At 50.7% G+C, this 27,727-nt stretch overlaps 1 protein-coding gene across 1 annotated transcript; it reads right to left on the reverse strand.

The window, feature by feature from the left end:
- Positions 1 to 8,228: 8,228 nt before the first annotated feature.
- Positions 8,229 to 27,703, reverse strand: LOC125119160 (NUT family member 2G-like). Its single transcript, XM_047766010.1, is given in 12 exon segments — positions 8,229 to 8,349; positions 8,475 to 8,602; positions 8,992 to 9,108; positions 9,562 to 9,857; positions 10,293 to 10,465; positions 11,475 to 11,603; positions 12,551 to 12,659; positions 12,662 to 12,880; positions 13,028 to 13,246; positions 13,565 to 13,653; positions 15,198 to 15,244; positions 27,617 to 27,703. Coding segments are annotated over 12 exon segments (1,734 nt in total).
- Positions 27,704 to 27,727: the final 24 nt, after the last annotated feature.

A 27,727-nucleotide genomic window follows, 5' to 3' on the forward strand; every position in this document is an offset into this window, starting at 1 on the left:
CCTATCTCTGCCTCAGAGTCCAGTCTCCTCTCTGGAACCTGCCGCCCCTCCCCCACCAGCTCCATCAGCTTGCCATGGCTTTCCAATGCCATCTGGGCATTCCTGTCCAACAGTGGCCGCCCCACAAACCAAGCCTGCAGTCTCACATAAACAAATGAAAGACTCCTCCTGCTCCTGCCTTGGGGGCCTACAGCCCCTCCTGTCCTCTGTCCTTACTTCTTCTGTTGGGGTCCTCCTTCTGACTCCCTGGACAAGGAGAGAGGACATGAGAGGGAGACTGTCCCAGCAGGAAGGCAGGGGTGGGGACGCTGGTGGAGCCCAGCTGGGGACAGAGACGGTGTCTTCCATTGAGACTCCACCCTGCCATGGGAGTGCACAGGCCTTTGGAGAGAGAGTATCGGTCAGCTCCAGCTGCCGTCACAAATCCCACGGGCAATGGGGCTTAAATAACAAGAATTTATCAACTCACCCTTTTGGAGCCCAGCCTTCTGAGATCCAGGTATAAACAGGCTTGGTTTGCCCTGAGGCCTCTCTCCTTGGCTTCCAGATGGCCATCTCTTCCCTGTGACCTCACATCAGCTCCCTCTGTGTGTTTCGGGGCCTAAATTTTCCCTTTCTATAGGGGCACCCGTCACATTGTCTTAGGGGCCACCTTAGTGACCTCATGTCAGCTCTTTCTTTACAAACTCTGCTCCAGGGCTTCCTGTAGTGGTGCACTGGAAATGAACCCCAATAGTCACCATGAGTGTTCAGGGTCAATCCCTGGCCTCGCTCAGGAAGGGAAGGATCCAATGTTGCCGTGAGCTGTGGTGTAGGTCACAGACACGGCTTGGATGTGGCGTTGCTGTGGCTGTGGTGTAGGCCGGCAGCTGAAGCTCCGATCGATCGATCGGATGCCAAGCCTGGGACCTTCTATATGCCGCCCCTGCAGCCCTATACAAACAAACAAATGTAAACAACAAGAAGACAGAGAAAACTCTGCTCCACCTAAAGTCATGTGCTGAGGTACTGGGGGAGAAGACTTCAACATATGAATTTCGGGGGATACAGTTCAGCCCCTTTTGGCCAGTGTCTACAGTGCAAGGGATGAAGGGTCTTTCCTAAAGTAAAGACACATCACGCCTGGGGTTGGGAGGAGGGAGGACCGACTCCCCATGGTGAGGGAGGGACGTTTCCAGAGTGCAGGGCACTTGAGCTGGATTGGAGCCCATGACCCAAGGCCATGAGGCAGGGGGTTCCAGCCTGTGGCATATAAGGCTCTCGAAGGCAGGGGGTCCAGGAGACTGAGGGGGAAGCCGAGAGAGGAGCTCCAGTGCCAGGCTGTGAGCTGAGGTCCAGGCTTGCAGTCCTCAGGCCTCTGCTCCTAGATTCGATTCCCAGCACCCTCTTTAAGCACACCCATGGCCCCGCTCTCCCCAGCCTGAAGGGACCCAAGTCACCGCCCACCTTCCTGGCCCCCACCCCCGCATGAACTGCTCCCTTCTGTCCAAGGGCCCCAGCCTGCCTGGCCCAAGGCGTCGACACACCTCCAGCACTTGGAGCCTGATGTCTCCTTTCCTGCTTAGCTGACGCAGGCCCACCTGAGTGAGTTCCTTGAAGCAGCGTTGTCAAAATCCTTCCTGCCCTCTGCCTGACACAGAGTTCTCATGCAGCCAGCAGGACCCCAGGAAGCCTCACAGTGTACCCAGCCTTCAGGACCCACGGTGCTGTGGTTGGTGACATATCGCCTCCTAATGTTTGCCCGTTTTCTAGTGGAATTGGTCCTACATTTATGGTCATGATTTGGCAGTGCCTTATTCCCTCGAGATACCAGACTTGTGTCAGATGTGTGGTTGGCAGGTAGTTTCTCCAAACCTGTAGCTTCTTTTCACCTAGGAAAATGCTTAAATTTGATGAGGTCCATTTGTCTGTTCTTTCTTTCTGGGGTGGTGACTTGGCTGTCGTGTCAGGCAGAACGCTTTTCTTTTTGTTGTTTCGCTGATGTTGTTGCTGCCTATTCAAGCGGAATTCATTTAGTTATCCTCAGTTTCATTGAAGCATAGTGACTCACAATGTTGTGATAGTTTCTGCTGTGTAGCGAAGTGATTCGGTCACACACACACACACGTCCATTCTCCCTCAGATTCTATTCCCATATCGACTATCGCCAAATGTTGGCTAGAGTTCCCTGGGCTATACAGCAGGTTCCCGTTGGCCAGTCGTTCCATATGCCTCAGTGTATATGCAGAAGCCAGTCCCAAACCCCCAGCCCATCCTCCCCCCGACTTGTCTCCTTTGGTAACCAAAAAGTTTTTCCAAGTCTGGGAGTCTGTTTCTGTCCTGCAAATATGTTCATGTCTATCCTCCCTTTAGAGTCCACATAGAAGCGATGTCGTACGATGTTGGTCTTTCACTGTCTGACTAGCTTCACTTAGGATGATAATTTCTAGGTCCACCCTTGCTGCTGCAACGTTCGTTATTTCATTCTTTTGTATGATTGTGTAATGTTTCCCTGTGTACATGTACCACATCTTCTTTATCCATTCCTCTGTCGATGGACATTTAGCTTGCTCCCTTGTCTTGGCTATTGTAAATGGTGCTTCAGTGACCATTGGGGTGCACGTATTTTTTGAAGGGCCTTTATTTCCTCTTGATGAAGTCCAATTTTCTGTTCTTTCCTTTCCTTTTGGGGTAATGTTTTTCTTGTCATATGGAAGAACTCTTTACCAAGCCCTAGGACCCAGAGATTTTCTCCAATTTTTTTTTCTTTGTTGGTAAACATTTATCCATAGTTTGTATCTATGCAAATTTTACACTTGCACTTAAGTTCCATTATGAGTTAATTTTAGTATCTGATAAAAACACTATCCCTATTCCATTATACTGCTCTTGAACTTCTGTATTAGAACATCCCAGGTTGTTGTATTGGCACGGATCTATTTCTGCATTCTCTATCTGTACACTGAACTCCGTCGGCATCTATCCCTCCACCAATGCCCAAATGTCTTACATAGAGCATTCTCATAAGCCCAATATCCTCCAACTCTAAGGTGCTTTCTTGAAATTATTTTTCATGTTCTGGCTCCTTTATCTTTTCTTTATACGTTTTAGAATATGTTCGTCCATGTTGACCAAAAAAAACTTCTGTTGGAATTTGACAGTTTTCTGTGTTGAGTCTTCCCATCCACGAGTATAATACATGTCCCCATTGTTGTAGGTCTTGTTTCATTTTATCACACAGATCCTCTATCACCAATATGTATACCCGGATTTCCCATTGTGGCTCAGCTTGTGAAGAACGTGAAACAGTGTCCAAGCGGATGTGGGTTCCATCCCTGACCTGGCTCAGTGGGATAAGGGTCCAGTGTTGCCCCAAGCTGCAGTGTGGTTTGCGCATGCTGCTTGGACCCGGTGTTGCTGTGGCTGTGATGTAGGCTGGTAGCCGTAGCTCCAGTTTTACCCCCTTGCCTGGGACCTCCCATATGCCGTGGGTGCAGTCATAGAATGAACTATGGAACCAAACGCTTCAAGATTTTTGCAAATCTTGTGTATTGCATCGTGTTTGTAGTTTGGGCTCCACATTATTATTTTTTTTTTTGTATTTACGCATATGATGAATGTTTTTGTGTCGATCTTGTATACTGAGACTTTGATGAAGTAGCCTCCATCTATTCAGTGTGTCTTGGAGATTTGGTGGGCCTTTCTGTGGAGGTAGCCATGCTATCCATGAGCATGGAGAGTTATGTTTTTTCCTTTCTAATCCACATGTCTTTATTTCTCTTTCTTGCAGTGCTGCCCCGGCTAGTACCTACAGTACTAAGTAGAAAAGGACAAAGGAGAAAGAACTTTCTGACCTGTTTTGAATTTAGGAGCAAAACTTTCGTTCTTTCACCATCACGTATGAGGCTTGGTGTAGATTTTTGTCTAGATGTTCTTTACTGGGTTCAAGTAGTGTCCTTCTCTTCCTAGTTTTCTGAGCGTTTCTGACATGAATGGGTGTTGAACTTTGTCAAATGCTTTTTCTGCACAAGCCATTGTGACCATGTAGGTTTTCCTCATTTAATGTACTAATACAGCATATAAAGTTGATGATTTTGCGTATTAAACCAAGCTAGTATTCCCCGGATACATTCCATCTGAATGTAGTGTATTGTCATTGCCTTCTTTGTTCATGCACTTGTTTTATTATTTTGTGATTTGTTTTTTCCCGATTCCTTGTGTGAAAACTTAGGTTATTGATTGGAGACGTTTCGTCTTTTCTGTTCTATAAGCATTTATTGCCACTTGTTTCCCTCTTAACAAGAGTTTGTCTGGATCCTACCACCGGTCACGTACTGCACGTTCATTTGCCTTCAGATCCACTTGTTTTCAAAGTTTTCCTTGAGAGTCCTCTTTGAGCATGGATTCTTTCGAAGGGTGCATCTCGATGTCCACATATCTGGAGGCTTACTTTCTTCTCGTTCTCATTGTTATACAATGGACAGCGTACACTTTGGACACGGTGGAGTGAAATGCAGTGACTATGTGTTTCGTTATTATATAGGTTCTTCAAATGTCACTGGTGTGAATGTTTCAAGTATGAATGTTACAGAGTAGTTCTCTGCCCTTTTCCCTTATACTGTAACCATAAGGGAATTTCCTGAACATATAAATGCCAGGCTTCTGAAGATGTGTCTAACAGGGCCAGTTCACAGACACCCCTGCACATTGTTTTCTGGATCAGCTTGCAAGCAGAGAGCCAGGGTCCAGGAGGGGGCCCAGATCTAGCGCTCTGGTGCTTTACATGGCATGAGCAGAGAAGCCGTGGTCCCAAGTGGGCACTGGCTACAACCAGAAGGCTGACATGCAGGACCCAGGCCCAGTCCCTGGCTGGGGGAGCAGCACGCCTGGTGGGTGAAGCTCCAGCCTCTCTCCTGCTGCCCAGGGCGGGTCTGAGCTGTGGGCGCAGCCACAAGGCTCAGAAGGCCAATGGCGGAGACACTAGGCGGTACTCCCCACCTCCGACAGCCACAATCCCTGGCTATTGGCAGTGACCGTGAAGTCCCGAGGAAGGCCAGGCTTCCAGCTGCAGGGCGGTGGTCTTGAGCAAGTCAGACCTGCCCTCTCTCTTCTTCAGCAAGCAACATTTTCCTCACGCCCTGTTGCTTCCGCCCAACCCATGCGGTTGCCAGCCTGTCGTTTTCAACCATCATCCAAAGCACTTCCTGAAAGAAAGGGCATCCTAACCCCAACTGACTAAGAAGCACCTCTTGAAAATAAGCAAGTCGCCCCTAACACAAGACTCTTAGCGCCTTCCATGGACCATCCTTGATAGCTCCTGCATGCTGCTGAGTAGTAAAATGTTGGTGACCAAGAACTCCTCCAACGACTGGTGTGCTAGCAATAGCTTCTGTGAAAGCAGGAAGCTCCTCCCCCTCAGGCAGAGGAGGTCAGGAGACCATAGGTGATGGCCCTGTGCTCTGCTCCCCGTTTCAAGCCCTTTGGATCCCTGCCATCTGAGGAAGGAAGGCAGTGCCTGGGAAACTACCATGGTTCCTGATGCATCTGGCAAGAGGTCACCTGTGAGCCAGAGGGCCGGAATCCTCCCTGGAACACACTGCCCCGTGCCCACCACTCAACAATGCCCTCCCAACAAGGCACATTGGCTGCACAGTTGTAATAGCTGGACAGTTCAGGTATGCTGTCTGTGACTTGGACAAAGGTGACTCTTTGCCTTGTTCTTGGAGGCACATGGCATTGGAAAGGGAGAACCCAGACCAGGTGGCCCAAAGCCTAAGTCAAATGGGTTTCTTCAGCCAATGCTTTGATTCCACCTTGAGGAGTTTGGAGATGAGCCTTTCCCTGGTGTCAGAGGGTAAGCTTCCCCTTGGTGTCTATCACAGACAAAGGGTGTCCAGCCCCTGGCTCCGTCTCACACAAGCTGCACCAATCCAGCCCCTGAAATTGGGAGCCTCCTTTACCCACCCTAGGGATGGTGGCCATTTCTGTGATTCTGTGAATGCAGCATCCATTAAACCACTCTTTCCTTATTGGAGGGATGCATGGATGGATGGATGGATTCTTTGATTGTCATTGTAGGGCCCCACCTGCAGCATGTGGAAGTTCCCAGACTAGGGGTCGAATCAGAGCTGGCACTGCTGGCCTATGCTACAGCCACAGCAATGCCAGATCCAAGCCACATCTGTGACCTACACCACAGCTCGTGGCAATCCTGGATTCTTTAACCCGCTGAACAAGGCCAGGGATCAAACCCACACACTCATGGATACCAATCAGATTCTTCATCTGCTGAGCCATAATGGGATCTCCCTAAAATATTATTTGGTTATGGTCTCTACAACTTTCATGTCTTCAAATTCTATTGCGTTCTTTTCTTTTCCCTTTTGATTCGGCTGCATTGGGACCTATGGGCTTTTTCCAGGCCAGGGGTTGAATCGGAGCTGCAGCGGCTGGCCTATGGCACAGCCACAGCAATACAGGATCTGAGGCATGTCTCACACCTACACCACAGCTGACAGCAATGCCAGAACATTAACCCAGTAAGTTAGGATCCTTACAGCCGAGCCATGACAGGAACTCCTGCTATTTCATTTCTTCATGGATTGAAGAACGTGAGTGAATTCCTCACTTCCAGTGTGCCTGCACCTTAGCATTAATCCTAGACTTTTTGGTGGCTTGGGGGTGTTTTTTATTTTATTTTATTTTATTTTATTTTATTTTATTTTATTTTATTTTATTTTTTGGCTGCCATTTGTGGCAAATGGAAGTTCGCAGGGACAAGCCTAGATCCTTAACCCTCTTCCCCACAATCAGAAAATTATCACTGGTCATTTAAAGTCCTAAGTCTTCGTGTATCAAAAGCTACCTGGGGGTGGATGCCAGTGGGCTGGTGAGGTTGGGACCGCTGAGCTCCACATGATGTAAGACTCCACCCCAGCCATTAAGTGGCCATGAAATTCCAGTCACTCCTTCCCCCTTCCTTTTGTCCTCGTTGGGACTAAGAGGCAGCTGCCTCCACCAATTGGCACATTGCAATAATGCCACTGAGATGATAGGATGCCCCCCCACCCACCCACAAGGCAGTGAAGCAGAAAGTCCGTCCCTATAGCCAAGCCTTTTCCTCTCTGGCCAGGCCACCCCCACAGGACACCCTGGATGAGTGGAGGATCACCTCAGCCTGTCATCTGGCCACTTCAGAGAGGCAGAGAGAAACTCCCTAAAGGTAAGGGCTGTCTCCAGCCTCCATTCTCAGAACTGGTGAGTGTCCAGAGGGCTGAATGGTACAAAAGCAGCTCTCCATCCCCAGAGTGTTCAGGGATGCAGAGAACGGAACAGATGCCCCAGAAGCCCCCCTAGCCCAGCAGGCTTGAGAGACAGGGATGGTGAGGCTGTCCCTGGGGATACTGAGAGCTGTGTACTCCCAGGAGCTGCCTGGGCATCCTTGTCTCTGTGGTGGAAAGGCTTAGTGATTCACCTGTGGATCCAGACTGCCTGGGATCTCACACATGCTTCGTTCCTCTGGGGTCCCCTCTCTGTCCTCTGAGGACCCCTCTCTGAGGACACAGACACATGCAGGACGACAGTGGACCAAGTGTATTTCACAACAAAACTATTTTATCCATATTTTACATACCCTGTGGCAAAGGAGCTACTGTGCCCACCCACACACACCCAGACCCAAGTCCCCACCACCTAACCCCACCCAACCCCACCCCCCTCCTGGCCCTGGTCATTCTGTCCTTCCTCCCCGCCCCTATGTCAGCCAGGATGGTTGCTGGGACCTGGAGGAGCCCAAGGCTTCCATGGGGGCTGCCCTGTTGGGCTGGCCCACTGTTCCCTCCTGGCTGCAGTGCCACTTCCTCCTCCTCCCTGTGACAGATGGGTCACACCTGCTCGTTTGGGGCTCTGAAGGGCCAACCAGCCCCAGAGCCAGGGCGGGCCTCCCAGAGCCTCGCAGGTCAGCCCTAGGCCTGGGCAGCTTCTCAGCAGCGGCCGGGCCTCCACACAGAGCCCGCTTCCTAGACTTGGCAGCTGCCGGGGGGCCTGGGCTGAGGCCCATTCTCTGGGGAAAGGGGGCCTGGGAAGCTTGCTGGGCCCCCAGCCCCCCAGGGCAGACAAGACCCGAGGCAGGGACAGGGCTCTGTGGCCGCCCCCAGGGCAGCAGGCTGTGGTGAAGGCCCAAGAGGAAGGCCAGGCTGGGGAGCTCCTCCTCATCCTCACTGAACCCTTGACCCGGCCCTGGGGCTCCGCTAGGCGGAGAGGCCTCCCTGAGAACCTTTTTGGCCCTGGGTCCTGATGGAGGGCCCGAGCGCTTTGTGCCCTGGCGAGGAAAGGGCTGTGCAGTTCCAGACTGAGGGGACTCCTGATGTCCTGGAGAGGGCACAGGGCCTTTGTGCCTGAACAGGCCCCTGTCTGTCTGGCGGTGCCTTAGATGGCCGTGGAAATCCATCTGGGGTGTACAGGTTTCATCTCTGGCCCCGGGCTGTGGGCCTTGCTCGTTCCTCTGGGCATCTTGGCCGGCAGCAGACTCGGAAGGGCTTGAGTCCAGCTGGGGTGCCCTGTGATTGGGGGTGGCCGGCACCCCGTCCTCCTCCTTCGAGGCCAGGGCTCGTTTCTGCACCAGCTGGCGGGAGGGAGGTGGACAGTGACCGCTCTGCACCCTCCAGGGAGAGCCGGGGGTTGTGGGCAGGGGGAGGTGAGATGGGACTCACATCCCGATACAGACCCTGTGGCACTCCTGCCTTCCTCCTGGACCTTCCCCCCAGAAGGGTCCCTGCCCCCTCCCCGGCTCCCCTCCTCCTCTTCCATTCATCCTGCCCTGCACCCACCTGGGCAGCCTCCCTGGTGCAGGGCCTCTCAGTCAGGGGAGGGAGGGGCAGAGCCTTCAGGGCCTCCTGCTCTGGGTCCCTCCTCTGCCCTGGCTGACCTGGGTCCTTGCCTCCTGGATTTCCTGGGTCACCTGGGCTCCCCCCTGCCCCAGTCTCCCTGAGTGTCGCTCCCTCCCCCGGCCACCTCTTCAGGGGAGAGTCCTTCCTCCTGCTCCAGCTCCTCAGCCAGGGCCGAGAGATCCAGCTCTGGTTCTGGGGAAAGCAATTCTGCCAGGAATCGGGGGTGAATGACCGCCTCCACCTGGGACAGAAGGAAGAGGCTGTGAGCATCCTCGGCAGGAGGGACCCGGGAGGCAGGAAGACGTGTGGGGGAAAGTGAAAAGCAGAGACCGATCCAGAGTCCCCTTCACAAAGGGGGAGCTTTCAAACTGTCATGGGAATTGTCTACACTCACATAAACACACACACACACTCAGAAGCAGTTGCACGTGCAGACACGTGCACAAAAGCTCAAACACACATGCACAGAAACAGTCACAAAGGCGTACAGAGAGGGACACACATGTGCAAACATATACATCCACATATACACATCCTATGCACATAGGTACACTCAGACACCCAGGATCACACGCAGATCTCAGGATCAAGGAACAGAGCATAAATCCCATTGTCCTGGGCCAAAGCCAGAACTAGGGTGCCAAGAGGACCTCTCCTTGGAATCCTATAGACCCAGACTGCAGGCCCAGCCCACCTTGGTGACAAAGTCCTCCTGGGAACACAGCTTGTCAATGTAGCTGAGGAGTTCCGGGTCCGGGAAGGTGCCGTCCTCGTCCTGCGCCAGGTCATTTCCCTCCTCTCCACATTCCGCATCTGACTCCCCCGTGGCTGAGGGCCCAGGACCCACCAGTGCCTCCATGATGTCCCCACACTCTCTCACAGCCTCAGGGGGGCTCTCCTTGAGGGCCTTGTTCTCCAGCGGCTGCCGGGATCTGCGTGGCCTTGGGCGTGTGGGCTGGACCCTGGGGCCGTGTTTCCTTGGAGCACAGGCTGAGGCAGAGCAGGAGGAAGGGAAGGTGAGGGGATCCAGCACCCAGAAGCTGACCCCGGAGCAGGTAGAGGGGAGGGCAGTGTTGGGGGTGGGGGGGCCATGGACATGGGTGTGGGCGGGGTCAGGGCCAGCCAGAGCCTCGTGCTTGGTGGGAGGCCAGAGAAAAGGAGGACCCTCTAAAAGTCATGTGCGAGGATGTGTGGAACCTCAAATGACCAGGGGTCTCCCCACCAGCACACATGTTAGGCAGATTGCACAGGGGCCCCTTAGACAGGGAGGAGGGTGATCAGTTTCCAAACGGGCCACATTCATACCCCAGAGGGAGAGAGGGCCGCTGAGACCCCCCTCAGGGGCTGTTCTTGTTGAAAGGTCAATGCCCCCTTGAGGGAAAAGGACCAGCCTGGGGACAGTGGCCATTCCTAGGCCCCTAGTACCTTTGCCTTGACCTCCAGTGGGAAGGTGGTTAACTGGCCGAGTGCCCAGTTTGCGGGATGTGGGTTCCTGAGGAGCCGGCTTTGGTGGAGCTGGAGGAGGCATGCCCTGCACCCCCTTCGTGCATGACAAGTTCTCCATCCGGATCTCATCCTCTGCCTCAAATTCCATGAACCTGGGGGATGTTGAGGGACAGGCCACAGTGAGAAAAAGGCCTGGGCTCTGGAGCCCACCCAGGGCAGCAGGACTGAGGGGGTGAGGAGAGGGTGTCCTTGGGGCTGTCAGGGCCCTGTGAGGTGCTGTCCCAGCAGGGAGCCGCTCTGGGGCAGGTACAAGATCTGGGCCACCTCCTGCCTCGCCAGCCCTGGAGATGGAAGGCGTGGCCCAGCAGAGACCCAGGTTACTGTGTTGAACCAGGCCTAGGGGACCCATGGTGGTTTGGGGGGACCCTGCTCATGGCCCCCCAGACCTTGCCTGAGCCAAACAATGGAGACAGCCAGCGGCCTGGTCAGGCGTGTGTCCCCACAGGGCCCTTTGCCTGAACCCAGAACCCGGGGCTGGGCGTGAGAGTCCGGGAAAACACACGTGAGACAGGGCCCAGCACAGGCTGGAGAGGGGATACTAAACTTAGAGGAGCGGTGTCACTTGCCTCTGCGTGGTGCTCCTTTGGTTTTGTTTAGAAACTAGGGGGTTCACGTGCAGAAATCACAGGGAGGGCCAGAGACCCATGGGCTTCCCCAAGGATGCCCAGTTGCCCATTCCAGCCACCGTTGATGAGGAGAGGCATACCACATGCTAGGTCAGTGGCTGCCAGGCACCCAGCATGAAGGGGTGCCAGGCTGCCGGGTGGAGACCACACCCCTGCACAGCCCCTTGTGCCTGCAGGTGGCCACCTCCTGGGCTGCCAGGGTTCCCAAGGCCATCCTGAGGCCTCCCCATGTCAGCATCAGGGTAGGGCAGAGCTCCTGGGACAGGCAGGGTGGAAGAGCCAAGCTCTCCAGGTGGCAGAGGGGATTCCGGAGGGTGATAGGATTCGGGGATTCAGGGAACAATAGGTGTGAGGAGCCAGCCTCCTCTTGCATCCTCTCTGATTATCACCACCACAGCCAGATCCTGCCCTGGGGTCTCCCCATCACCCACCACCCACCCCACCATGTAGCCCACGCCCCCGGACACTGACTCACTTTGCTGCCATTTCATAAAAGGGCATCCTCTCAAAGTTGCTCGTGTGCTGCCATTCCTGCGTGGCCCGCCGCATTCCCTCCTCCAGCGTCATGGTGGGCTTTAGGCGAGCCAGGGTGCGAAGCACTGGGCTGCAAGCCCTCAGGGTCAGTCTCCTGGTACAGCCCAGCCCCCACTGCCCAACCCCACCCAGCCCCAAGGCCTCCATGTGTCCCAACACAGTCAAACCCAGGCTCAAGAGGGTGAGAGGAGGCTGTCTGGAGAGCAAAGACAAGCCTTCCTGGTGACTGTTGCCACCGCCTCACACTCACCAGAGGATGATTGTCCACTCCCTGGCTATAGCCGGGACACTGTGGCCAGGCGGGGGGGGGGGGCTGCCATCTCATATAAAATGCAGCAATATCAATGAGGGAAGGCAGGTGCCAGGCTACCTGCTAACAGGTCCGAGAAGCCCAAAAGATTCTTCTGCCCGGTCCTCTGAACTCGATGGCCTAGGCCCCCTTTTCTGAGGGACCTCAGGGCTAGGAGGGAAGTTCCTGCCAGGCTCACAGCTCTAGGAGGATAGACCCTTGCCCTTAGGAGAGCTCTACCACCTCCCCTTTCTAGCCGGAATTCTTCAGGACAAGGACCAGGCATGCAGAAAGCTCTGTCCTGGGCCTGAATGTCCTAAGCCTTATCTGAAGTGATACCCACTGGCCGCCACATGCCCAGGTCCATGTTGAAAGGAGGTAGCACCAGAGAAGTAGGTCCCATTCAAACTTTGGCTCCTCACATCAGAGCAGGACCCTCTCGGGCTGCTCTTCTGCACTAAATGTTACCATGGAACTGCAGAAAGTAAGACAACTGGTCTCGCATGGTGGTGGTAGCTGAGCTAAGGCACGGAAAGGATGTCATGGACTGGACGTGTGACACATCTGGAGTGAAAACATGCCTCCTCAATAGCATGGGCACTGCTGTCAACCCTCCTCCTCCTTTCTAGGTTGAAGGATCCCTGGAAACCTAAGCGGGGAGTCCATGCCAAGTTCCTCTATATGTGAAGGCTCCAGATGAGCTAATGAGGGCCTGAGAGATCACTTACATGAGAAAGCAGGAGAGAGCTTCCGCATCAGGGCTCTGGGGCAGGTGGCTCCGGGCCAGGGACTTGAAGCGCTGCCAGCGTCGGAAGTTCTGATAGACGCTCTATGGTCACAGGCGTCCTCCCGAGGGCCCCTGTGCTGGGAGGCATGCAGGCTGCCTGCCCCAGAGGTGCCATGTGGCCATGGCCCAGAGCTCCCTGGGGGCAGGATGAAGGCCATCTGGGCAGCTGGTGGTGCAGCTTGAGGAGGAAGGCCTGGGGCCAACCCTCCCTTGCCAGCCCGAGCTGCTGCAACAGCCGGGGCGGCCACAACACTGTCCCCTGCAGGGGTTGCTATGCAAAGGGGGGCAGGACACAAGGCACTCCCCCTGAGGGCCCTGGAAGCATTCCTATTGAGTGGGGCCCGAGGACGCCCAAAGGCCTGAGTCTGGTGGGGCGATGCTGACCTCCCTCCTGACCAGACTGGGACCGTGATGTTGCCAATCCCTGGGGCAATGGGGCCATGGTCAGCAGGAGCCCCCCGAGGTGTCCCGGGGTGAGCTGGCTGCAACAGGGTGCTGCCGGGCAGGAGTAATGGGGCCATGGGCGGTGGCAGGGGCTGCGCCCAAGCCGGCTGGGGTTGGGAGCCAGGAGTGAGTGGAGGATAGGACCGTGAGGCCCCAGGGTGCATGACCACATCCGTGCCCAGCGGTGGAGATGCTGTGGAGAGAAAGGAAAGGGGGGAATGGAGGAGGAGAATGGGCAACTTGGACGGAAGCTCTCTGGGGACTCAGAGTGTACACCTCAGCGGGAGAGGGCATTTGGACAGAGGAACCTGTGTGTTGTGCAGATGCCTTGGAGGGACTTTCATGGTCTGACTTCCGGTTGAGAATGACTTCCCTGGTGACCTTGATGCCTCACACCAAGTTCCCTGGCCCTGCCTACCAAGAAGCGCTCAGCTCAGCAGCAGTGATTGGAGAGCCTCCCGGAGGAGCTTCCTGGCACCTCGCCCTCACAGGCTGTCCCCACGTCCTGGACCTGAGAGGCCATCTACTCTGAGCATGCCCCTCAGCAAGGTCACTAGCAGGTAGGGGCCTTCTCCAAGGTCCTTCCGGGCACCGTAAGGCCTTTGATGGACCGGCACTGTCTAAAGTCTTGGGGCCTCACTTCCTCCTCAACCCTTCCTTTCTCGATGCTCAGCACACATCTGTTCGGTCTTTCTTTCCTGACCTCACAAAACAAATCTCAAAGGCTGAGAAGATCAGTCTGCACACAGAAACCTTAGACAAACACAGAACACCCCCACCAAGCATGCACCTGCCTCTCAGAACCACTCAGAGTGGACACTTCACAGCGGCTAAGTTGTGCCACCCCATCCCGACGGCCCTGAATCACTCCCACCATGCAGTTCTGTTCCTCAGAGAGAAGTCTGAGAAGTAGGTGTGTGTCCCCTGCATTCCTGTCATTGCCCATCCAGGGTTGGCCGCAGAAGATGAGCACGGGCCCAGGGTGGCTCACATTACATGGGTCATGGGAGTACAGGCTGCCTGTGGTCCTTCCCCTTCCAGCTCCCAATAATGGAAAGTGAAGACAAACTGAGAATCAGGCAGGAGTCAGGTGCCATTGTGAGAAAACTGTCTGTCCAGGAGAAGGAGGGTACATACCACGATGCACCTAATTAGTCTCCACAGGTGTCCTAGGAGGTTTCAGAGTAGCAGACTAGATCATCTTCCTGCTTCTGCGCTACACCGCTTCCCCCTGCCACCCGCCGCCCCCCCCCCCGCCCCCGCATTACAAAGGAAGCCGCCTTCATAGGCATTCCACCTGAACCAACAACTCTCCTCATGTGGTCCATGCCCTTGAAGTAGTGACTTGAAATAGGAACACACTCTTCATCTCAAAGTCAGGCCTCAGCTTCTGCCGTGAGATACCTGACACGATGAGCAATGTCTGAAGAGATGTATTTCCACAAAAGGGAAACCAATACAGAACAACTCAGGAACACGAGTCCTAGCTTGGGTGAAGTCACATGGCTGCCCATCCCTTGTGGCATCCAAGGCCACAGTTCCCTGACCTGAGAAGTGAGTTCTGGGCTGGATGGAGGGAAAAGTCCTGGGCGGTGGCAGCGAGAGTCACATCCTGCCCAGCTCAGAGAGGACACTTTAATGAGCATGTGGCCACAGACAACACCCCCTGGCACTGAATCGTTTTCTGACTATACCCTCTCATTCCACGCCCCCATTAGACAGAGTATGCTCCAGCTCAAATCCCTTAGAGAGATCTGGTGAGGCGAGCTTCAGATGCCTAAGGACCTCGAGGCAGGGCTAGGCTTTCCCCGTGACCCTCCCGGTGCCAGCAACAGGACACTGGCTACACACACGTTCCAAGCGGCTTGTCTCCCTTCTAGAAACTGCCACCTGCCTGCTGCCATCCTGCCTCCCCAACCAGAGCAAGTCCTCTTTATCCGCCTCCAAGCTGTTGTCCTCCCCAGGACAGGCTCAGGTTTCTGCAGGTCCCCAGGCTCCCCGGGTGAGATGTCCCTGGGGTGTAGTGCTCTCTCCTTCCTCTCCTTCAGTCCAACTCCGTGTCCACAGTGAAGGGTCCCAACGGAAACCCAGGGATTTGAGGGAGGCACTTTCTCTCAGAAAACAGCCCCCGTCTAGAGGCTTACCTCCTCCTGAAGCCATTCCCACAGGCGTGGGCCCGGACCACCACGGGCTGGCGGCCTCAACGTGAACAGTCAAGGGCAGGACCCAGCGAGTGACCTGCTCCAGCAGACGCTCAGGATGCAAGTAAAGGAGCCCAAGTTTGAATCTCAACAGTAGAACGTGGGCCTCGAGACATTCTGCAGTGGGGGAGGGGCCGAGGGCAGGTGAGCCTGGGTGGGGGTGGGGTACCATTCCATGCTGGCCTCTGCAGGTAGGCAAGAACCAGACGTTTCTTCCGCCTTATGCAGTGGCCAGACAATTGTTGAGCGCCTCTTTGGGCAATGTATGGGTTGGTTTTCAGAGTCACAGCACCAAGGTTTGTCTGGATGTTCCCTTTCACTTCTTTATCCATCAACCTAGTTGTTGTCCCTCAACCCGCTCTGCTTCCGTCCTGGCTCTTGACTTACATCCCCAGAGGCTAGACTTTCTGAACAAAATTCGCCATTTATCGTCTGATAAACACTTGGGTATTCATGGCCGCCTGGAACACAATGTTTAAAATTTGGCTTCTCTCAGCAGACCCACCATTTGTGATTGGTGTATGTCCATGTTTCCTAAAGAAGCGGTCCTTGTGTGGCAACCAGCATCCAGCAGGACCCACCTTACTCACGTTCCTGTGTGCTGGAAAGGCCCAGTCCATCCAAAAAGCCGTTGCACAGCCCACGTGTCCAAGACCAGAGATCACTCTGACTTGTTTCCCATATTACGACATTGCTGGTAAGTACTGTATGTTTTACCTTTTAAATGATTTAATGTCACATTTTCAACAAGTCATCCCTTCTCCGGGATCACAATCCACTTGTGCAAAATAGAATATGCAGTGTTGAGTCCTCCTCCCCACCTCTTTCCCCTGTCCACTCAGTCCTCTTTCCAAACGGAAATCAGTGTTACCTGTTTCATTGAAATCTTTTCAGAGACAGTTTGGGCAAGGAAAATTGAATGCAATCCGTTTGCCTTTTCAAGAAGTATTGCTTTGTCTCTGGTTGAAAATTAAAATGTGCGCAGGGAACTGCATCTTGGACTTGTGATGGAAAATGTTGCAGGATAGTGAGAAAATGATTATATGTGTATAATATAAATACATATATATACACATCTATATATATGTATCTATATATTTATACATATATATATCTATATATACATATCTATGTATAGATATATATATGTACACACCTCTGTCTGTATGACAGGGTCCTTTTGCTGTACAGCCAAAATAGACAAAGCATTGTAAATCAACTACAATGGAAAACATAACATATTATAAGATCAAAGAGTTCATCTTGCAAAAAAGGAAAAAAGGAAAACAGAAAATTAAATCATGTCCCAGTATATCTGAGTATCTTTACTTTGGTTGCCTTCATACTGATATCGTGGCTCCTCTGTTACTGGACTAGTTTTTGTCACGGGAGTTTCTACATCCTCTTGAAATTCAAAGTACTGAAAGGGCAGAGTGGTCAAGGACAGGCAATAACAATAGTAAATGTCCAGCTCCATTTGAATTTTTCATTTCCCATACACAGTGCCTGCATTTAGCCTGAACTGTGTCCCGTGCAACATTTTGGACATATCTTTACTGCAAGTACTTTCCCTACTTATCTGAAATTTACCTTTCCCTCAGAATCTGCATGTATCTGGCAAGACTAGCCAAAAAGGGTAACATATTAGGCTATTAGGAGTGGGCAGTTCTTGAGAGGATGAGAGCTTGGAGTAGAGACTGAAAGGTGCATTTTGGTCCAACCCAAAATGAAATGGCAAAGGGACCCAAAATCTGCAGGCTCTTTGGATGAAATGGAAATGGAAGAGCCAGGGTATACTATTGAGTGTTTGTGCTTCGTGGGGTTAAGGACAGAAGTAAGGGACAAGAAGACAAAATCTTCTCTTTCCTTCTGTGAAAGAACTGGGATGTCCTAGAGATGTGGGGGGCGGGGGGGTTCCCTTCTTTTTATTGCTTTCTCCTTTTGGGGCCGCACCTGCTGCCTATGGAAGTTCCTAGGCTAGGAGTCACATCGGGCCTGCAACTGCAGGCCTATGCCACAGCCAGAGCAATGTGGGATCCAAGCTGTGTCTGGGACCTACAGCGCAGCTCACGGCAACCCCGGATCCTTATTCTACTGAAGGAGGCTGGGATCGAGCATGCATCCTCATGGATACTGGGCAGGTTGATGTCTGCTGAGCCACAGTGGGAGCTGCTGGCTTTTGCAGGTGTTAAAAAATCCACTGCCCGTGAAGTGGGTGTGGCCCTTGACTCAGTGCCAGCATTTTATCCACCAATGTCCAATCTCCACGTGTACAAACCCACTCCCGTCGACGTCCTAGCCTGCAAGCCCTGCTTAAAAGCTGGTGCATTTCCTGTCTGCATCCCATGCCCTTGCTCTTTAGAATCGAGGCTCATCATTGCCTATGGTCCTGTCTGCATGGGACTCACGGTAGCATCCCTTACACAGCAAAACGGAAACACAAATGAAACAAAGTTCTCTGAATCTTATTTTCACATTGGGAGTTAAGGTCAGCTTATCACGATGCAAACGATAGGAATGAGTATTTGTGTTTTGTGTGGTGAGAAGCGAGGACTCAGGAACTTGTCAAGGGAGGTGAGGGCTGGAAACCTACTAGGACTGCAACCAAATCTCTTGGGAGGCAAGAGTCCCTCTCTGCTGTGGCAGAACTACAATTCCTCCTGATGTTAGGGTGTTGGGGAAGGAAAGAGAGGTTTCAAGGACTGTTCCACCTTGAGAAAAAGACTTGTGTGGGTGCTTCAGAAGCTTCTTGCCCCTTGCAAAGGAAAATGGACTCAAAAGAGGGTGAGAAGCTGAGGTGAGAGTATTTCATGCAATGCCATGGTGAGCTTTGTATCAAGAAACTCTTGATGGGGCATTGCAAAAATAAACACCTTGGGAGTATTGCTCTGTATCTGAGCTTTTATAATGAAGAAACATTTCAAGGGTTTTCAAACAAGAACTTCATATGAGAAGATTGCTGAGGCAAGCATTGTACCCAGGCATTCAAGAAGGGCGGGCGTCCTTGTTGCTTCCTCCCCTTCTTCAGCCATTCACGCAATTAGTTGCAAGAGTCTCACGTATAGCTCAGACGTAGTATGTGTGAGGGGTTTTTTGTTTGGTTTTGAATTCTTTTTTCCCCAATACAGTTTTTTTTTTTCTACTGCACAGCATGGTGACCCAGGTACGCATGCATGTACACATTCTATTTTCTCACAGGCACATGCTCCATCATAAGTGACTAGGCAGAGTTCCCAGTGCTACACAGCAGGATCTCATTGCTAATCCATTCCAAAGGCAATCATTTGCATCTACCAACCCACCCCACTCCCTCCCCAGATGTCATATTGGAATGAGTCATCTCAGGGGCACGGATACAAACATTGCCTTGTGGAAACACAATGCTCCCGATTCTGCAGTCTTTTTTCTTTTTCTTTTTTCCTTTTTTTTTTTTTTTTTTGTCTTTTGTCTTCTGAGGGCTGCACCTTCGGCACATGGCACTTCCCAGGCTAGAGGTCCAATCAGAGCTGTGGCCCCTGGCCTATGCCAGAGCCACAGCAATGCCAGATCCGAGCCATGTCTGCAACCTACACCACAGCTCACATCAACACCCGATCCTTAACCCACTGAGCCAGGCCAGGGATGGAACCTGCAACCTCATGGTTCCTAGTCAGATTTGGTTGCACTGCACCATGACACAAACTCATTCTTTTTTCTGTTTTCTCTTTTTTTTTTTTGTATACTACATCAAAATCCTACATCCCTACATCCCAGAGGCAGAGATTATCTAATTAGCTACACTGTAGTTAGGGAAACCAGTCATGGAAGTGGGTATCTCAACGTCCTTTGGACCATGTCCTCTGATTGTTCCTGCAGAGCGCTTTGGGGCAGGCATTGAAAACTGAGGAGAAACATCTCTGCAAATGGATCTCTAGCATCAGAAGACAGTGAATCTTCCACTCCCGCATGGAAATTTAAAGGCCCCGAGAGATACCAGGTTTGTGTCTTGTGGACTTTTCAAGTCTGTGCCCTTGGGAGCTCTTCGTGTTGTTAGATGTAAGGGGCTTCAGCGGTATCCTGTTGAGTAAGAAGTGCTCTGATGTTGCAGCTGACCAGAAAAGGGATCAGATGGTTCCGGTTTCTTTGGTGAGCATTACAATGTCAGGTCAGTACGGTGAATCTGCTCCTACATACTGTTTGTTGGATTGTCAACTGAAACTCTATGAAGTAGTCCAAAAAGTAGGGAGGGAGAGTAATATTGTTCCCAGAGTACCTGCTGTGTTGCGATTGGCCAAGAGGGTCCAGTTTAGCTCACCAGTATAACCAAAACCTTACAAAGGAAACACCTGTGCATCAACCTTTGTTGCAAAACCTCCGTGTATTAAAGAAATACATGACGAATAAACATTCGAGTAGAACAGATGCATTTGCAAAATTCTCTAGGCATGGCGACAGGAGCAACATCTCTGAAGAGAGTTTCCCAGGTCTAGAATTCCTTGCTAGAGTGGTTCTTTAATGGATCCATCCAATTTGCTAGGGAAAAGAACCTTCTGTTTCTAGAGAAGAAAAAAAGAAAAAAAACAGTATACAAAACCCAAGGTACTGCAGCCCGAAGGGCATGAATGTACTTGGCCCAATTTGAGGATTCTGTGCTTAGGCTGGATCTCTCCAAACTCTTTTATGCGGATCCTATCTAAATGCATGGGTTTCACATATGCAATGTGAACGTGGGGGCTCATCTCCCAAGAGATAGGTTTTAAGAAGAGATGGCCACAGAAGTTCCCAGGGAGAAGAGAGCAAATGCAAATCCTCCATTACAGTCCTCTCTGGTAGTGAGCTCCTGGGCCAGCTCTTCCCATGCCCCCTGCCTGCACACATGCACGTGTCCACTGCTGACTGGGCCGTCGTGCACAGAGACTACCGTCCTCCAGCGGCTCCTAGTGTCTGTTGAGGTGGGTCCGCTGGGGAAGCCAGTAGCGCACCAGGGAGCACAGAGGGCGGTTTCCCAACAGGGGAGCCGCCTGGGGGCGGGGCCAGTCGTGGCGGCCTTTAGAATTCATTCTGTGAGGGCCCTGCTAAGGAATATGGGGACTCCTCACCCGCTGGGTGTGACCGCTCTGCACTCTTGTGCATGCTGCAGGACATCTGGGCCCTCCTCCGAGTGGGTTCATGCCTGCATGGAGCTCAGGTCCGGAGCAGTGTTTCCACCACAGCTTTTGGCAGCACTGTGGATCAGGCTGCTGGAAGTCTTCAGGGATTGCGGGGCCTACGGAGGCAGGTGACTAAAGTGTGTGAGCGATTAAAACATGTGCCATTCCAGTGCGCCCACCGTCCTAAAGAGTGGGAAAGCTATGGGCTTATCAGACACAACTTAGAGTAGATTTACAAGGAGATCCTGCTGAATAGCATTGAGAACTTTGTCTAGATACTCATGTTGCAACAGAAGAAATGGTGGGGGGAAAATGTAATTGTAGTGTATACATGTAAGGATAACCTGACCCCCTTGCTGTACAGCGGGAAAATAAAAATATATATATATTAAAAAAAAAAAAGAGTGGGAATGCTAGAAGGAAGAATTTCCAATTTGAAAACCCTCATGCAGTTTGCAAGAAGTAGCTCAGGTCACGGGCAAAGGAGTGAAGATGTACCGTCCATGCTCCTAGTTTCACTGGTGTCTTCCTTTTGCACAAAACAATATCAGTCAGCACTTATGTTCAAACGGCATGCTTGGGTCAGTGATGGGGGCAACTTTGCTGAATGTAGTGCTGACCACCTAGTTGTAGTCTGATGTGACTCATGGTGGGTCTGCAAGCCTAGAGGGGATTGGTGCATGTTTACTTGGTTGTCGGGAATCCGGTAATCCGTCAGATGTGAGGGTTGGTTGGGTTTTGTCTATGGATATGTGTGTATAAGGGGCGATCATGCCTGTGTTTTTGTGAGCCTTTTTAAGGGGGAGTGTTGTCTCTGGAGGGTGCCGAGATGTGACAGAGGCATACTCCAGGAGCTGGCATTCAGGTGTTTGTAAGTTGGTGTTCAGGGGCATATTTTTCCTGTGATGTTTTCCCCCATGAAGGTGGGGATTGTGTGTCTCGTGGTGGACTTGGTAGGATTATCTGCCTATGCACAAGGGCAATGTTAGGTAAGTATGGGAGCCTATTCGCTTGGGTGTACAATCTGTTTATTTGTACATTTGGGCATGTAGTGAAACTTCGTGGTTGGGACTTGACCCCAGCCAAAACTGAGAGTGGGACTGGAATCTACCTCCCCCTCAGCTTGGCACTTGAACCCAGGATCCCAGGTTCAGAGAGGATTCGAGCACACAGACTTCTTCTTTTTGGTGGCATCTGCCACATGTGGAGTTTCCCCGTCCTAGGATGGAGTGCCACAGCAGCAATCTGGGCCACTGCGGTGAAAACTCGGGATCCTTAACCTTCTGCGCCACAAACGAACACCTCGAGCCCACTGTCTTTGCAGTCAGACCCCCCCACCTGGTGTCAGGATTTGATGAAGCTCAGGTTCTTCTGCTTCGTTGCAGCAAGAATTTGGCATGAAGCAAAGCACCAGGTGAAGAGTGAGTTTATTAGCATTAGACCCTCGTGGGAGATGCAAGTAAGCTGGCCAGGGAGCAGAGCAGCCGAGAGAACCAAGAGAGCTACATTCATGGAATCAAAGGAACAGTGGGGAAGGGAGAAGACTGCCTTCTTCCTCATTTCCTCATTTGGGGGCGGATAGCAAGGCTTCCATCCTCAGTTCCACATTGTGCCCTGTCTGGATGGTGTGCACTGGACTGTCACAGTGCTATTTTCAAGTCTGTGTGTATTCCCAGGAGTTTGGTAACATATAAAATAGGGTAATTCATCTCAGGTTTCCATATGCTGTCCTCTTTTACCTAGTCGTGTCCCCTTTCACCTGTATTTCTGTCTTGGTGAGGTGCAGAGATGCTACTTGTCAAGGACTGTTCTCTCCCTGACCTCATGCAGCAGGACTCGATCTCCATATCTGTTGTCTTGAGCTTTAACTCTTGGGGGTTGTGTCTTGAGCGTGTCTGGCACTTAGATGCATCTGGTCTTCCTTCAAGTCGTGTAAATCATTGCTGGGTTACTTTTCTTGAGTGGCCATCAGCTTAAGACAGTTTCAAAGACTCCTTTAAACCTTGTCTTTAGTCCGTCCCCAGTGGGAGTTTTCTGCTCTTTAAGGATCCTACTCTATCCTTATGTTTAGGATGATTATTTGTGTATTCACGGCGTGTCGTCTGGCTCTTTGCTTTTGTGTGTAGTAAATGTTCAGGAGCTGTGTGTGCGTGTGTCTTTTGATGTGTAGAGGGCAAGTCTGACTATCTTCTGGGACTGGTGAATGTTATGTAGGTAGGTGTGCTGTGTTGGTATGCTTCTGGATTCTGCATGCTGGAAGAGGGCATGCGGTGTGAGCCTTGGGGAGTGTGGGGTTATGGGCATGCAGAGAGTGTGTTATATGTGAATCTGGAACAAAGGACGTTCCTGTGCAGGGTGCTAGGTTTGCAGTTGTGTCGTGTACTGAGTAATTGTGGGTCTGCTTGGGGCTTTTGGAGAGTTGTGTGTGTGGTGCGTTTGGGCGTGTATTCAAGGGGCATGGGCACTTGGAGGCATATTTGCTGGGGCTATGCAATTGTAGTTTTCGGGAGGGACATGTTAGGCTTATCTATGTGGGGAAGTGGGTATGTGTGCTTCTGACGGAGAGATGAGGTTCTCTGTTTATGCAGGGGCGTTGGAGACGTGCATTTCTAGGTGTGAGAAATATGTGCTATGGTTATTTGTTAGGAGTTGCAGATGGATGAGCTGGCTCCTAGTATCGTTTGATATATGCAAGTCATTTCCTATGAGGCTTGCTGGCGATAGGTCCATGTGTCTCACGTGTGTATACTTGTTTGTGTGTCTATCACCAGGTGCATGAATGACCAAGTTTTGTTCATATGGTGTGGAGGTGTTGGGAGTGTGCCACGGTTGTTCCTTTGCAGAATGCTGAGGTGTTTGTACAGGTACTAGGTACGAAGAGATTGTGTGTCTACATTGAGGGTGAGGGCTGAAATGCCTGTGCATTTGACACACACACACACACACACACACAGGTGCAGTGTCCTTTTGTTTCTATGTTGGGGGAGGAGCAGGGTGGTTGTGTTTTGGAGAGGTGGCACAATGTCTAGTGTTTGGGGCATCTGCACGTTCAAGGGTTGGGAATATTTGCATGTGCGTGTCCATAGGTGTTTGAGAATTGTACATGTGTATCAGCAAGTGTGGGCCAGTTGTGGCTGTGTGCGCATCTGACTCCCTGGGGCCTGTGTAGTATGTATTCTGAGGGACGACAGAGGTAGGCCTGTGTGTTTGGGAATCAAGAAATCATATAGGCGATGTGCGTGTTCTCGAATCCTGGACTAGAAGTACTGTAGGGCTGTGGCCTTGCCTATGGGCTGTGTGTGAGACAACGGTGTACTTGCTGGGTTTGGTGAGCCTGTATACGTAGTATTGAATGTGTACAACTGGTCGGTGTTTGTATCCAGGCCCCTGTTGGGTACGTATATGTGAAGACCTCAGGTTGTTTGTGGGGAAACTGGGGGAGTCGGGGGGTTGGCCTTTTCTTGTCTTTTTAGGGCATACCCATGGCATATGGAAATACCCTGGCTATGGCGGAATTGGAGCTGCAGCTGCAGCTGCCAGCCAGAGCCACAGCAATGCCAGATCCGAGCTGCGTCTGTGACCTGCACCCTATCTGATGGCAATCCTGGGTCCCTAACCCACTGAGCAATTCCAGGGATTGAACGTGCATTCTCTTGTATACTGGTCAGGTTCATCACAGTTTAGCCACCACGGGAATTCCTGCTGGAAGTTTTTTCATCACAATGTCATTTTCAGTTCTTGGTATCAGTCCAGTTATCTTCTCTGTCTCATCTGAGTTTAGTCTTGGAAGATTGCACTTTGCTAAGAATTTGTCCATTTCTTCTGGGATGTCATATGGTTGCTTTTAGTGGTCTCTTCTGATCCTCTGTATTCTGGGATGTCCATTGGAGTCTGGTGTTCATTTTGAACTTTATTGATTTGAGTCCTCTCTTTTTTTCTTGATGAGTCTGGCTAAGGGTTTATCCATATTGTGGATCTTTTCAAAGACCAGTTGTAGATGCATTGATCTTTCCTATGGTTTTCTTTGTTGCTCTTTCATTTCTGCTCTGATCTCTAGGATGTCTTCCCTTCTGCTTGTCTTTCTCTCGTTGCTTTGGGTGTAATGTTAGGTTGTTTGTTGGAGAGTTTCCTTGTTTCCTGAGGTAGGCTTGTGTTGTTGTAAACGTCCCTCTTTGATCTGCCTTTGCTGCATCCCATAGGTTTTTGGATTGTTATGTCTTGGTTGTCACTTGCTTCTAGGTATTTTTAAACTTCCTCTTTGGTTTCTTCAGTGCTCCATTGGTTGTCTAGTAGCATGTTGTTGAGTTTCCACGTGTTGGTGTTTTTTTGCCATTTTTTTCGTTGTTGTTGATGTCTAGCCTCATAGCAAATGGTGTTCATGAAAGATGTGGGATAGGATTTCAATTTTCTTCAATTTACAGCGGCTTGATTTGTGACTCGGAATGGGATCTGTGCTAGAGGATGTTCGGTGTGCCCTTGAGAAGAGTGTGTATCCAGCTTCGTTTGGATGGAAAGCGCTCTACATATGGCTTAAGTCCATTTGGTCTAATGCATTATTTGAGGCCTGGGTTCCCTTGTTGACTTTATGTCTGGAAGATCCGTGCATTGATGTGAGTCAGGTGTGAAAGCCCCCTGCCATGATTGTGTTGGTGTCCATTTCTCCTTTTAAGGTTGCAGCAGTTGCCTTATATATTGAGGTGATCCTGTATTGGGTGCATATAGGTTTCCAATTCCTATCTCCTCTCCTTGGATTGATCCTTTGATCGTTACGTAATGACCTTCTTTGCCTCTTATTAAACATTCTTCATTTAAGGCCTCTTTTGTCTGCTGTCAGTATTTCTACTCCAACTTTCTTTTACTTCCCGCTTTCATCCAAGGAATATTTTCTTCCATCCTCCTCACTTCCAAGTTGTATCTGTCCCCTAAACCTGAACGGGCCTCTGAAGACAGCATATCTATCTATCAGTTTACCCATCTATCTATACCTATACATCTATACCTATACATCTATACCTATACATCTATACCTATACCTATACATCTATACCTACCTATACATCTATACCTATATCTACACACACATACAGAGAGAGAGAGCGAGAGAGAGAGGAGGAGAGAGAGAGAGAGAGATGAGTCTTCTTTGGTATCCATTCAGCCAGTCTATGTCTTTTGGTCGGGGCATTTCGTCCACTTACATTGAAGGTCGTTATTGATTTGTACATTCTTATTGCCGTTTTATTAGCTGTGTCAGGTTGGGTTTTGTTGGTCTTTTCCCCTCCTCTCTTGTTCTCTTCTCCTGTGGCTTGATGACTGTCTTTAGTGTGGTGTTTGTTGAGTGTTTTTTAATTGTTATTTCCCCCATACAATGTTTTTTCTACCGTACAGCATTGTGACCCAGTTACACATACATGTATACATTCTTTTTTCTGCCATTATCATGCTCCGTCATAAGTGATTAGACATAGTTCTCAGTGCTACACAGCAGGATCTCATTGCTAATCCATTCCAAAGGCAATGGCTTGCATGTATTAACCCCAAGCTCCCATCCACCCATCCACCCCACTCCCTCCCCGCCTCCCCCTCGCCCTAGGCAACCACGAGTCTGTTCTCCAAGTCCATGAGTTTCTTTTCTGTGGAAAGGTTCATTTGTGCCATACATTAGATTCCAGGGATAAGTGTGTCATATCCTCTTCTTGAGTGGATCCTCTAACCACGAAATAGTGTCCTTCTCTGTCTTTCTTGATGGCCTTCGTTTTAAAGGCGATTTTGTTGGATGTGAGCATTGCTACTCCCGATTTCCTGTCTTGTCCATTGGCATGAAATATCTTTTCGCATCCCCTCCCTTTCAATCTACGTGTGTCCTTTGCCCTCGGATGAGTTTTGTTAGGCAGCAGATTGAAGGTTTTTGCTTTTGTGCCCAATCTGCCACCCTGTGTCTTTTGATGGGAGCATTCGGTCCATTAAGATTTCAGGTGGTTATTGATAGATGTTTATTTCTTGCCATTTTAAGCCTTGATTTCCAGATGATTCTGTGTTTCTCTTTTCTTCTTTTCTTTTCCTTTGGTTGGATGGTTTCCATTTATTTTATGCCTGAGTCCTTTTCTTTTCAGTTTTTTGAATGTAGTGTTCGCTTTTGATTTATGCTTGCCCTCTTTTTCTTTCTTTACTATGTTAACCCCTTCCTATATCTGCTCACTGTAGCCTGATAGTCATATAGGAACAAATACGTCATTGAAATAAGAAAAAGAATCTAATTTTTTTCCTTCCTTGCCCACTCCGTATGATTTGGATGACTTTTTGTTTTTTCTTTTTTCTTTTTTTTCCTAAGTCTTCATGTTTAGATCTGTATGCTGGCTTCTTTAAGTCACTGCTTTCCAATTGTGGTTTCCTCCATCCAAGTTCTTCGTGTTTTTTTTTTTTTTTTAATTGGAGAAGCCCTTTCAGTATTTCTTTTAGAGTGGGTTTTGTATTGCTGTACTCCTTCAGCTTTTGTTTGTTGGAGAAATTCTTCATTTCCCCTTCTATTTTAAATGATATTCTTGCTGGATAGAGTATTGTAGGTGGCAGATTTTTTTTCCTTTCAGTGCTTTAAATGTATCTTGCCACTCCCTTCTGGCCTGCAGTGTTTCTGTAGAGAAATCAGCAGATAGCCTTATTGGGGTTCCCTTATAATGAATGCTTTGCTTTGCTCTTGCTGCCTTTCGAACCCTCTCTTTATGTTTAACCTTGGCCATTTTTTTATAATATGTCTTGCTGTGGGCCTGTGTGGGCTCAACTTGCTTGGGGCCCTCTGTGCTTCCTGTATCTTGACACCACTCTCCTTTTGCTCTTTCTTCATAAACTCTATTCCAGGACTCCCTGTTGTGGTGCACTGGAAACTGGCAATGTCCCCTGCCCTTCTACCCCAGCCACAAGGTCCAGACCCTCCCTTTGGCTGATGACACGAGGAGATTTCCAACCAGATGGCCCTGCCCCGAGAGCATTCACTCTTCTAAGTCCCAGCAGCTTTCTTTCTAACCCCTGCCGACTCCCTGAGCAATACCGGCTTGCCCCCGCCTGGCCTGGGGATGGGCATCTTCTGAAAAGGCTCAACCAAGAAACTGAGAGAAAACCAGATGCCTAAAGGAATGAGAAATGAAGAGGGTCCAGGTTAGGGGTGTGCTGGTGCAGCCCAGGGTCTTGCAAGAGCTGAGGTCTGCAGGGGCCTTAGCTGGCCAGGCTCCACTCCCAGACCAGCTCTCTTGGGCCCTGCTGGTGCAGCGGCCCCTTCTCGGCCTTGGACAGTGCCTTGTTCTGGACATCCAGGGCTTCTCCAGGCATGCTGATAGATTGAAACCTGTGATT

This window comes from Phacochoerus africanus, unplaced genomic scaffold, assembly GCF_016906955.1.
Source record: "Phacochoerus africanus isolate WHEZ1 unplaced genomic scaffold, ROS_Pafr_v1 Scaffold_165, whole genome shotgun sequence".
Lineage (NCBI taxonomy): Eukaryota > Metazoa > Chordata > Mammalia > Artiodactyla > Suidae > Phacochoerus > Phacochoerus africanus.